The sequence below is a fragment of the Nannobrachium achirus genome (genome assembly GCF_963921795.1).
Source record: "Nannobrachium achirus genome assembly, chromosome: 4".
NCBI lineage: Eukaryota > Metazoa > Chordata > Actinopteri > Myctophiformes > Myctophidae > Nannobrachium > Nannobrachium achirus.
The window spans coordinates 63,598,513-63,611,497 of record NC_137813.1 but is presented as its reverse complement, the minus strand read 5'-3'; the positions used below and the strand labels follow the sequence as shown (position 1 = coordinate 63,611,497).

The window sequence follows — 12,985 nt, the reverse complement described above, 5'->3', positions numbered from 1 at the left end:
CTGTCTGCCTGCCTGTCTGTCTGTCTGTCTGTCTGTCTGAACAGCGTAAAATGTGGCATTTGTGTCCCATGTGACCCAGAGGTGTGCACTGCCAAGTGGTAAGTGGAATATATGCTTCTCTATACTGTGCAAGAGCATGGGAACAAACACACGCAACAAACACACGCACGCACGCACGCACGCACGCACGCACGCACGCACGCACACACACACACACACACACACTCACTCCGTGTGTCCATGAGCTAACCTGCTTTCCCATAAATGCCATGCATGTGACGAAGACATCACATGCTTGTTTGACAACATACCTGATGGATTGAGGCACAAACTATATGAAGGAGTTTCCTTGTGTGGCAAAGCTCCACCCAGATGTTGCCAGATTCATACAGTATAAGACCATAAGATTCACCTTCAGATCAAACACAACTTACAGTGAGGAGGACAGACAGTCTTTCCACAGCTACAAGAGGGAATACTTACCCAGACCACTGGAACCTGCTGCTGACTCTGTTAGCTGAATGGACTTTAACAAGAACCACGATTTAAAGGGTAAACTTCAGGGAACATTCTAGAGGAGGGAGTTTTACCACCACTGACTGGCTGATTTCCTGGCTTGAGCAGCGTATTTGAAGCTACACACTGAGACCAAATGGCTTCCAACGCATCTCTCCCAGAAGAGGATTATTGCTGTCCTGTGTGTTGTGACATCTTTAAAGATCCTGTTGTTCTGTCCTGCAGCCACAGCTTCTGTAAAACCTGTCTGCAGGAATGGTGGAGAGAGAAGGTAATAAAAGAATGTCCAGTTTGTAAGGAGAGACATTCAGTGGATCCACCCAGAAACCTGGCTCTGAAGAACCTGTGTGAGGCCTTCATACAGGAGAGACATCAGAGAGCTTCAACAGGGTTTGGGGTTCTCTGCAGTCTGCATTATGATGAGAAATTCAAACTGTTCTGTCTGGAATGTCAACAGCCAGTGTGTACTGTGTGTCGAGATTCTAAAAAACACATCAACCACAGATTCAGACCCATCGATGAAGCTGCACCGGAACACAAGGAGAAAGTCCAGAAATTACTGAAACTTTACTGGAGAAACTGGTGGTCTTTAATGAAGTTAAAACAAACTATGATCAAACAGCAGAACAGATTAAGGTCCGGGCCCGGCACACAGAGATGCAGATGAAGGAACAGTATAAGAAGATGCATCAGTTTCTACAAAAGGAAGAGGAGGCCAGGATCACTGCACTGAGGGAGGAAGAGCAGCAGAGGACTAAGATGGTGAAGGGCAAGATTGAGGGTCTGAACAGAGACATATCAACCCTTTCAGACACAATCAGAGCCATAGAGGAGGATCTGAGAGCTGAACACATCTCATTCCTGCAGAACTACAAGACCACAGTGAAAAAACTCCAGTTCACACTGCAGGACCCACAGCCGGTCTCAGGAGCACTGATAGACGAGACCAAACACCTGAAGAACCTGACCTTCAGAGTCTGGGACAAGATGAAGGACATCGTCTCCTACACTCCTGTCATTCTGGACCCCAACACTGCCTATCCACGACTCATCCTGTCTGATGATCTGAACAGTGTGAGACATGGAGATGAACAGCAGCTTCCTGACAACCCAGAGAGGTTTGACTACTGGCCCCATGTCCTGGGTTCTGAGTGCTTTCACTCTGGGACTCACAGCTGGGATGTTGAGGTTGGAGACAGTACACACTGGTTACTAGGTGTGTCAGCAGAGTCTTTTCAGAGGAAGGGAAAGGGAGGGGGTCAACGCTGGTGTATATGGTTATATGAAGGTAAATACACAGCATACTCATCACCAGGGTCATCCACTGTTCTCTCAGTGAAGCAGAACCCCAAGAAGATCAGAGTCCAGCTGGACTGGAACAAAGGAAAGCTGTCCTTCTCTGATCCTGATACTAACACACACATACACACCTTCACACACACTTTCACTGAATCACTCTTTCCATACATTAGCACTGCAGGTCATACTGTCCCTCTGAAGATGTTACCATGGAAGATCAGTGTAACTCTGGAACCATGTTGTTAAACATGATGATGATGATGATGATGATGATGATGATAATGATGATGATGATGATGATGATGATGATGTATTAACAATATTAGTAATAGTACAATTGCAAACAATAATGGTAATTAATATTAGGGGATTCATAGAAATGTAATTATCTCAGTAGTAAACATTGAGATACTTTAAAATGTATCAGACTATTTTATGGTAATTTTAATCTTGCACTGTACTTTTTACTGTCTATTTCCTATTATCGAATCATTACATTGGAACAATCTCTTTATGACAATATAAAGAATGACATGTTATAATATGATGGCTAGCAGAGGTCAGTATGTTAAATATTACATTAGTTTTATGAAACCACAACGGTTGAGGTAGACTATGACCCTGTAGTCACTTGAATCACTGTTAATAAAATGATAACCATAATAAAATATAAAAACAGTTTACTTGAATCTATTGTGGGTCTAAATATGTCACGTTGCTCTTTTGAAATGTCGCTCGACTAAACAATTATTTGTTTTTAACTGAATTGTTTAATATATTCAGTTGACACTTTCATTTCTTCAATAGGGAATCTGAGAGATACATTCACATGAAACAGGAGAACATTTTACATTGATGAAGCATACACAAATCTAATCCTAAAATATAAGGTCAAATCTTTGTTCATGATTTTAGGGGATAAAGATTTACCTCAAGAACAGATTAGTGCAGTATCACTTAAAAGGTAAACTGGTTCCCAAACAGTCGTCGGGACACATGTTTGGGTTGTGGACCAATTTGTATGGGTCGCGAGTAAATATATTATGTTCCATAATATGTTCCTACATATATATATATATATATATATATATATATATATATATATATATAATTATTTCAAAAGATTTGAGAGTTGAAACAAAAAAGTAAAAACAATTCCAAGCTTTTCATCAAGTAAAAACAACTATTAAAAGCAGCATTTCAAAAGTATTTAATACATAAAAAAGTCTAATAATTTCCATTAAAAAATATAAACTCAGTAGCTACAAAAAGAAAGGAAACTTGACTTCGGTCCATTATGTCTCCCCTTTAATAATACCAATTTGTAGTGTGTTTTATATAATCTTTAGCATTGATTCGTCAACGATTGGTTTCTTTACAAGGAGCTATATTTGGTAAGCATCGGGCATTCGTGGATTGAGCACCACAGCCAAACGTGTGGGTAGCGCCGACCAAATTGTTGCCAAAATGGCTTGCAATATAGGCCTACTGTTCTGCTGGAATTTACTCTGGTTTTGGGCTTCCCTGACACTGACCTTAAAATTAACTAAGTGTAAAAATAGCCAATATGTGCTGTTTTTTCTTTTTCTAATTCCTGTCGGAGAGTGCAATCATTCAATGAACCAAGCAACAAACGAGAACACCAAAAGAACGGTATTGCAGGCCTGCCAGGCCATTTTTGGAGGGGCGCTACCCACACGATTGGTTGTGTTGCTCATTCCACGAATGCCAGATCCTTACAATTTGTTGTAAAGGTGACAAATCAATGATAACAATGATATCAAACACCATTTGGCATAATTAAAGGGGAGATATAATGGAAATTTTGGGTCTACCCACACATTTGGCTGTAGTGCTCATTCCACTAATGCCTGATGCTTAAATTGTACCTCCTTGTAAAGGTCACAAATCAACAATAAAAATGATATAAAACACAATACAAATTGGTATTATTGAAGGGGAGATATGGACTGAAGTCAAGTTTCCTTTCTTTTTGTACTGAGTTAATATAATGTTTAAGAAGTAGTGAAAATAGCAGGTCTATAAGCTCACAGCGTGGCATGGCGTGAAGCGACACATTGTGAGCTTCTAGATCTGCTATTCAATTCATAACATCTAATTTCTCTTTTGGGCCTTGAGCTAAAAGCTTTGGGAACCACTGACTGACAGTAGAAACACTTCAAAGCCCAATTCATCAGTATAATTGATGTCTTCTTACTGCACTTTGACTTTGAAGTCTGAAGAAAAGCTTTCTCCTCCAAACTTCACTCAGGAGGATGTCTATAAAAAACATTGAATGGAGCTACTGTGTGCAAATCTATTTCTTACAAAGTTCTAGTTTGGCTATTATTTCACATTAGGTATAACTGTGGAACCAAATCAAACTAAATGTAATAACTCAACTCCTATAATTCCAAGTGTTATTATTAAGTGTGCCTGCTATGCAATAGCAAAACACTTATTGTAATCCGCCATACTTAATTAAGTCTTTCGCCACGAATTTCTGCACGTAATAACTGCCGCACAATTTACGCCACCGCCGCAATATATACATCAAAACGTGCGGCTCGGCCGGGAATGGTGTGCTATTACTTTTCTTTCCGATCCGCGTTACCATTGCGACGTAATTCGCAAAAAACTACGCCAAAAAACCCCATTGACTTAGAATGGGGGAAACTTCGGCACGTAATAACTGCCGCACGATTTACGCCACCCCCGCAATATATACATCAAAATGTGCGGCTCGGCCGGGAATGGTGTGCTATTACTTTTCTTTCCGATCCGCTTTACGATTGCGATGTAATTCGCAAAAAACAACGCCCAAAAACTCCATTGACTTTGAATGGGGGACTCCGAAAAAAACCCAGAAACTTTGGCGCCACATAACTCTGCCATACTTTTGCCTAGCAACGTCATTTAAAATGTAAAATGCTCACACAACTTTGGTCTTTTTCCGACCAATAGGGATGAGCTGTAATTGATTAAGCCTCGCCCCCTCTTTAACAGGAAGTGCCCTTCACCAAACAGGAAGTGCCTCTATAACTCATGAACCGTTTGTCGTACAGACTTGCGGCTGGTGTCATACCTTTTCTTTTTTTCTCAATTTTTTTTTTCTCAAATTTTTTTTTTCTCAAATTTTTTTTTTCTCAAATTTTTTTTTCTCAATTTTTTTTTTCTCAAATTTTTTTTTTCTCAAAAAAATTTTTTCTCAAATTTTTTTTTCTCAAATTTTTTTTTCTCAAAAATTTTTTTTTCTCAATTTTTTTCTCAAAATTTTTTTTTCTCAAAATTTTTTTTTTCTCAATTTTTTTTTCTCAATTTTTTTTTCTCAAAATTTTTTTTTCTCAATTTTTTTCTCAATTTTTTTTTCTCAAAAATTTTTTTTTTCTCAATTTTTTTCTCAAATCTTTTTTCTCAAAAGATTTTTTTCTCAATTTTTTTTTTCTCAAAAAATGTTTTTCTCAAAATTGTTTTCTCAAAATTATTTTTTTCTCAACATTTTTTTTTCTCATTTTTTTTTCTCAAGATTTTTTTTTCTCACAATTTTTTTTTCAAAATTTCTTTTTCTCAAAAAAGTTTTTTTCTCAAATTTTTTTTCTCACAAAACAATTTTTTCTCAAAAAACTGTCGTTAAAGTGCGACCCGTGATAACGGCCAAAAATGCTCCAAAACGCCACTAATTAGTCGAAATGGCTGACTTCCTGTTTGGTTTCTGATTGGCTGCTGGCCTTGTGACGTGGGTAGAGCTGCGAGGGCCTGGTCATCGCTGCTTGCAGCTTTAATTCATTAATCGTCCATGACCTTAATTGGGGCCTATTTCGCCAAACAGGAAGTGCCCCTCACCAAACAGGAAGTGACCCTTGATCTCGTGAACCGTTTGTCATACAGACACGCGGGTTGCGTCAAATGAAATAACGCTAATGCTAACACCAACCGCTACACAAGGTTGCACAGACTTAGCGAGCTGCAGGCACACTTAAAATTTCTTAGAAATTTTCTCTTCTAGTTATTATTGTATTCTAGTTTGGTTGACTCAGTCCTGGTAGAACGCATGCACACACGTGACAAATATCAACAGAGTAAACATGGTTTAAGTGGTAAAAACAAGAATAAAATGTGTTTAAATATTCCCAGTCCTCAGCCTCACCCTGTGTGCGGTTGGCTCCCTCTAGTGTCAGTGAAGGTGTAGTGTTCTTGTTCTAGTAAGCTATACATGCAGCTCATACAACCTCTGTTCTACACAGCTACTGTAGGTCCCTTCCACACCATGTCATAAACAACATGTCTATCACTAGTTGATTTAAACTACTAGAACATGGACATCATAAAAACTATAGAGACCCGTAGATAGCTTTATCTTTGTATCTTTATTTTAAGAGGGAGGTATAGCTTTGTGGACAACAGTACAGGATCGTAGTTTTGTGGACAACAGTGTTCTAGATTTTATTTTGTAAAACAAAAAGTAAATGTCAACTCAATATTCCCAACAAAAGTCAAAACATCCAAAACACTGAGGAGACTCCATGCTCACTACTTATCAGAGTAGTTCAGTTCCTACATACAGTGGTTTCTGAACGGCAGACATAACAAATACAACCATTAGTTGTGTTGCTGCCTTCACCCAGTGCTTTGAAAAGCTCCTGATACCTCCTGCTCCAATATGAAGGACCACACTACAATATGTGCAATGCTTCTGCTTGGGAATTGTCAAAAAATGTTTTGAAAAAGTTTCAAACATTTTCAAAAATAGCCAATCTACAAACTCCCAACATGTTGGGAGCTTGTACAGTAGACAAGCTATTTTGGAAAGTCTTTGAATAGGTCTTAAGTAGTTAAAGGCACGTATTTAAAGATATACAGTGAATAAGAACATAAGGAGCTGTTATTTCAGATGCAGAGTGTATGTACAGTGTGTACAGTGTGTACAGTACTAGTCAGTGTGGTAGAACATCTCAGAGGATTGTTGTCCTCATAGAACATTCCAGAGGATTGTTGTCCTCATAGAACATCCCAGAGGATTGTTGTCCTCATAGAACATCCCAGAGGATTGTTGTCCTCATAGAACATCCAGAGGATTGTTGTCCTCAGGGGAACACGTCAGTGGGCAGATGGAAGTCTTTGAAGGTGTAGAAGGAGACCATGGTCCACCACAACAAAGGTGACAGGAACGTCCCTGCTCTGGAAGGCCAGCAGTTTGACAGTCTGCAGGTCAGGAACTGGACCCTGGAAGCTGTGGACACATGGACACAATCACATTATTATGTTGGTTAGGTTTTACTATGGACATGCAAGTTGTAGGCACACGTGAGAAAAAGAAAACACACTAGCACATACAGGGAGCTCTGCACTTATTTATTTATTTGTCAATACTGTGCTGCATGGTGGTGTGAATGTTCCATAGAGAATGAATTATGACATTTTAGTGTTGTCTACACCATTGTCTACCAAACAAGGAACACTGGTCTGCCTTGAAACAAGCCCAGGTGTGTCAACCACAAGTCATTGGTATTATACAACATATACAACTATACAAGACATGTATTATTATCAGTATTGTGCAAGAAAGTTTCCAAACACAGTCACATTCTATAACCTAGAACAGGGGTCTTTGAGGTTGTTCAGGCCAAGGACCCCTTCACTGAGAGTAAGATGAAGCAGGGACCCCCCACTACATATTGTATAAAATTGTGTAGCAGATTAAACTTTTTCATAGATTTCATAGACAGCTTAGATCAGTGTTGTGTTAATGCATTTTCTTTTATTCTCACATTATCCTTTCTATTATTGTCATGTTAAAGCGGCATTATGTAACTTTTCTTTTTATGAATAAAATGTTATTTTGTCCAATCTGTATGGTAAATGTTAATACAATATAACAATTGGGGAGGTTGTATTTTAGATGTCGAAGTTCATGTCTCACCAAGACACAGGATCAGACAAGTTTTACCTGATGGTCAAGATTCAATTTATCCCCTGAGCAAGCAGGCCGGCTTACCATTGAGATAATGGTTCAATGGTAAAAAAAAGAAAAAGAAAAAGGAAAAAAAATCTCTCAGTAGTAATCATGTTGAGGAATTGAGATACTTTAGTATACTTTAGTGAAATGTATCAAACTATTATTATGATACTTTTCTTCTTTTACTTTTTATAACATTTGCTAATATAAAATCACCACGTTGGATGAATCTGTTTATGACAAAGTCCTGTTATATGATGTTAGCAGAGGTCAGTATGTTAAATAAATTAGTTTTATGAAGCCACAAGAGTTGGTGAGGTAGACTATGAACTCTGCAGTCATTTGAATCACTGTTAGTAAAATAATAACACCATAATAAAATATTAAAACATTTTACTTGGAGGTTCTAAATATGTCACATTGCACTTTTGAAATTTTTTTATTCAGTTGACACCATGTCATATTCTTACATTGAATTGAAATGAAACAGAAGAACATTTACATTGATGTTAGTGGATGCTATAATCAAATCCTTGAATTGACTGATGTCAGTTTAACAACTTGAATCAGGATAAAAGGACACATCAACACAGAACCTTTAAAGACGGGTGCTGAACCCAAAAGCACACCAGATAAAAGGGCAAGAAACAGATCTGCATACTGTAGTGAACTGAGTCTGAAGAAGAGCTTTCTCCTCCAAACATCATACAAAATATACATCTTTGAAGGGTGCTTCAGTGTGCAAATAGAATCTTTACCCTTTGAGTTTAACCCTGATTTTGTTTGGCTATTTGTGAGCTATTAGGTCTGCTACAACCTGCAACTGGTCTGTATTTTTCCATGTGCCGCCCACAGAAAGCAGCCAAACAGACCAAAAAGATTGTAATATTGTCATCATCCACCGGTCATTATAATGTCTAATCTTAAAAAACTTCAGGCCCACGCAGATATTTCCAGGCACAGTCACATTTTGAACAGGACATGAACCATGAGACGAAAGTAGCACACACTTAAAGTTAGTGCAGACTTCTTAGCTGCAGACACACACGTGTCAGTTAGTGGGGACTTCTTACCTGCAGACACACATGTGTCAGTTAGTGGGGACTTCTTACCTGCAGACACACATGTGTCAGTTAGTGGAGACTTCTTACCTGCAGACACACAGGCGGGAATAGGGTTTCCCCGGGTTGCTCTTCTTGAAGTCGGCCACCGTGTCGGGTTGGTAAACACTGAAACTAATCCTCCACTCCTCGTCAGCTGTCAACCTGAACACATAAAGCACAAGGTCACCTTGTTTTCCCAATACTGTGTTATTACTGTATGTATTAAGTCACTCTGGTAAAATAGTGTTCATGAAATCATAGTAATACACACTCGATCCATACTGTAGCTGTAGTGTTCATACAATAATGCTTTGTTTTATAATAAAATGGATGTAAAGTCAAATGCATTGTGACATTTGAAATCAAAAGTTAAAAACATTACCTGGATGCTCCATCCAGCAAGTTGGATGATTTGACTACGCTGATTTTTTCAAGCAGCTCAGCTGAGAAAAGAGACAAAGAAATGTCACTCTGTTATTCATATCTTACAAGCAAAAAACAACATCTCACTCTCCCTCCCTCCCTCTCCATCTCTCATATCAGACATAACCATGTTGAGGCATAACATGGTGAGCGGGTGATTTGTGCATACATGGTTTGGGCATGTTCACATTTTGGGCACAATCTGCCCGCCACAGAACTGTAACTTAACCCATTAAAGATGCAGTGCCATGATTTATTTCCCCCAAAAACATGATTATCAGGTATTATAATTATACTAGGAGGAGGATTTCTTTCCAAAAGAGTGTACAGAAAGAGTTAAAATTAGGTATTTACTATTTATGTGGCCACAGCCACCAGTTCAGTAAGTATGGCTGGTTGCCAGGTGGGTGGTGAACCAGCTGAAGTTAGCCACACCCACAGTGTTCGGTGTACGGTAAAAGGGGAGGGGGTGATTATATGATGTCATTTAATCTGTGTTTTTGGATTGGCAGTTTTGACCCACAAGGTGTCAGCCTCCAGGAAGAAATCCAAAATACAAAGGGAATACAAAATTGCTCATAACAACCACGCCAGGGGGTCTAATGAAGTTCTGTCAACCTCCTAGACACATCAAAACCAGAAGACCTGAGGCCGATTCTACAAAACCAGTAGTTCTTACACTTTCAAGATTTTTCCAAAATGTTCAAAAACTGCAGATGTACAGTACACTGATGTCGCAACACGGCACAAAGTGACAAGTGATCTTGTATAACTGCTATTTTTGAATAACCAATACGGAAATCTAAAATGACAGATGCTTTCCCGATTTTAGTAGATTTAATAAACTATTTCAGACCAGCAAAACACCTGGTGACGGTGTAGTGCTGCTGACCCACTCTCATAATAGGAAAACGATAACTTTTGTTCATCGTAATCGTAATAGAGTCAAACTCTGTCATTTATTTCCAACATGGGGTCAGAGTGTGGTCATACCAGTGGGGGTGTAACATGTCTTTCTAACATGGAGTCAGAGTGTGGTCGTACCAGTGGGGGTGTAACATGTCTTTCTAACATGGAGTCAGAGTGTGGTCGTACCAGTCAGGGTGTAACAGGTCTTTCTAACATGGAGTCAGAGTGTGGTCGTACCAGTCGGGATGTAACATGTCATTCTAACATGGAGTCAGAGTGTGGTCATACCAGTCAGGGTGTAACATATCTTTCTAACATGTGGTCAGAGTGTGGTCGTACCAGTCAGGGTGTAACAGGTCTTTCTAACATGTGGTCAGAGTGTGGTCGTACCAGTCAGGGTGTAACAGGTCTTTCTAACATGGAGTCAGAGTGTGGTCGTACCAGTGGGGGTGTAACATGTCTTTCTAACATGGATTCAGAGTGTGGTCGTACCAGTGGGGGTGTAGTGGTTGGGGTCGTGTAAGGGAACGACAGAGCCCTCCCATAGGTGGGGGGGTCTGTTGCCGTGGCGACGTTGCCTCCTCCTCCCCTCCTGCAGCTGGTGGTACTCTGTCCAGTTGCTGCAGCGTCTCACCTCTCTGTCCTCGTTGACGTCCCGCCTGTACCTGTCCCTGTCCTCCTCCCTCCACCGCTCCCCTGCAGACATCTTCATCTGTCAGGGACAGGAACGTAGAGTACAGTACTCATGATTCAATCTCACGACCAGGGCAGGAATTTCAGGGAGGCCATGAAGGCCCCTCCAAAAAATTTCATGCCCTGAGGCCATAGTGGCCTTGATGCCCCAAGCTGACTGTACCACTTTCTCCTCTGTCTTGCAAACATGTAGACACCAGTCTATCTTTCTTGTCATGTGGACCAGTGTCTTTTGTTGAGTCCCCATTTTTAAACCAATCCACGAATCCAGTATCTTTGATTGATACAGGGCTGAGCAGTGAGCATGGATCAGATTGTAAATACCAATTTATTTATTTCACAGCAGATAGTCTACAAATAAAATGTTAAATCTTAACCAAAATCTTGTTTTATTTGATGGCCTTCCTGCCCTGGCATTTGGCCTTTTTGTCCTCAAACAATGGACAACACCAAAGGCAAAGTGGCCTTGCCCCTAAAATGACGAAATGTAGGCCTGCTCACGTCGTAACGTGTGATTTGTGAAACAGTATGAAAAGGAGCCCACTCACACACTAGTGCTGATTCCTGAACAATTAACACAATATGTAAAATTATGATGTTGTGATGTTAGGGAAAGAAGGGAATTAATCACTCAAGCTCCCATTTCAAATGGAAATAGCAGATCTACAAGCTCACATTATGGAAGATCTTTGAATGTATTTGGAGAATAATTGCATTTTCATACCGCAATGCATTGATAATGAAAAGAAAATGAACTTTCTTTGTAACTTTTGATCTATACTTCTATCTATACTTTGACTCTAGCACTGGTGTAACATGTGTAACATGTGCATGTGTAACATGCACGATTGGTGCAGATCTGTCACCTTATAGGTAAGCTTTGTAGATAACCACCTTCTGGCCCCATGCAATATGCATAACATTTACCATTTAGCTCTGGTGTCCTGATTAACCAAAGAGAAAAAATCTGAAATCTGTACATTTAGACTATGCTGTATAGGATGTATCCCAATGCATAGCAGTATACATACATGCTATCTACATTAATTACATTACATCCTATCACATCAGCCTACCATGGAGCATATAATAGCATACAATATGTGCTATGGCAACATGCTATGCTATGATGCTGTATGTATAGTTAAATCTTTAGATTATACGCAATGTTTAGTACAATTTAATGAATACCTAGTCTTTTAACCCATCTATAGATAATATACTATAACAAATACATGTTTTCAGTGTATTGGACTAATGTCACAAAAACTTTAAAAATGTTAACATGTTCATGTAATGGGATGTTTTAGTGAATGTAATGTAAATTGACTTACCATGGTTAGTCCCATGCATATCATAAGGTTTATTATACACAGTGAGACCCCATATTTAGGCTGTTTTGAGATTTGTTCACGCAAAAAGAGTAAACTAATTTTCTCACAGACCCCCCTGTAACAGGGCTGTCGCATTATAGCTAAGTTTTATAGATCGGTAATTTTTGCCAATATGGTTCAAGTGGTTAAAACACTAATATGAGGTTATTTTTAATCTGTCATCGCTTTGTTGATATAATTGTAACATGTTTATGGGATGGGTCGATATAGTTGTAGCAGAGACCATAGTTGGGGTTAATATCAGATAAAAATAATAGAAAAAAACCCTCATTTACCAATACTCTGTGGAGATAGTCAGTAGCCTGGTAAGAATTAATAGACCTATAGGGAATTGACATGTAACAAAATGATCTGACTGTATGAATAAACCAGTAACTGGATGAACATTTACCAATTTTAACATTATGATGGCTTTAGTAATTATGTTATAATTTGATTAGGGATTATACCAATCATACTCATATTTATGCTGGAAATATATCACATAAACAGTCAAAATATTAGATCTACAAGCTGACACTGTATCATTTTTGTAATATTAGTACATTTCATGTGTATTATCAGTTCTGTTCCATATCACTGCATACAGTGAAAACACCTAATGAATGATCCTAACATGACTGGGGACCAAATGGTTTGGCAGACAACCCAACTAAGTTTTACTGTATTACTAAGTTACACTTTGTGATCAA

General features: G+C 38.9%; 1 protein-coding gene and 1 pseudogene across 2 annotated transcripts in view; one reads left to right on the top strand and one right to left on the bottom strand.

The window, feature by feature from the left end:
* Nucleotides 1–652: 652 nt before the first annotated feature.
* The window catches only part of LOC308283087 (nuclear factor 7, ovary-like), a gene marked incomplete at both ends in the record, with an annotated part of 43,517 nt that continues 31,184 nt past the window's right edge, over nucleotides 653–12,985 (top strand). Inside the window, one exon of the mRNA XM_080723474.1 lies at nucleotides 653–787. Within this exon, the coding sequence (XP_080579600.1) occupies nucleotides 653–787 (135 nt within the window). The remainder of the gene's footprint in view (nucleotides 788–12,985) is intronic.
* LOC308284191 (tRNA-splicing endonuclease subunit Sen54-like) overlaps nucleotides 6,900–12,985 on the bottom strand; it is a 29,662-nt pseudogene continuing 23,576 nt past the window's right edge. Inside the window, exons 11-14 of the transcript in view lie at nucleotides 10,699–10,918; nucleotides 9,257–9,317; nucleotides 8,923–9,036; nucleotides 6,900–7,045 (exon numbers count right to left, since the gene is read on the bottom strand). The product of the transcript in view is annotated as a tRNA-splicing endonuclease subunit Sen54-like (transcript). The remainder of the gene's footprint in view (nucleotides 7,046–8,922; nucleotides 9,037–9,256; nucleotides 9,318–10,698; nucleotides 10,919–12,985) is intronic.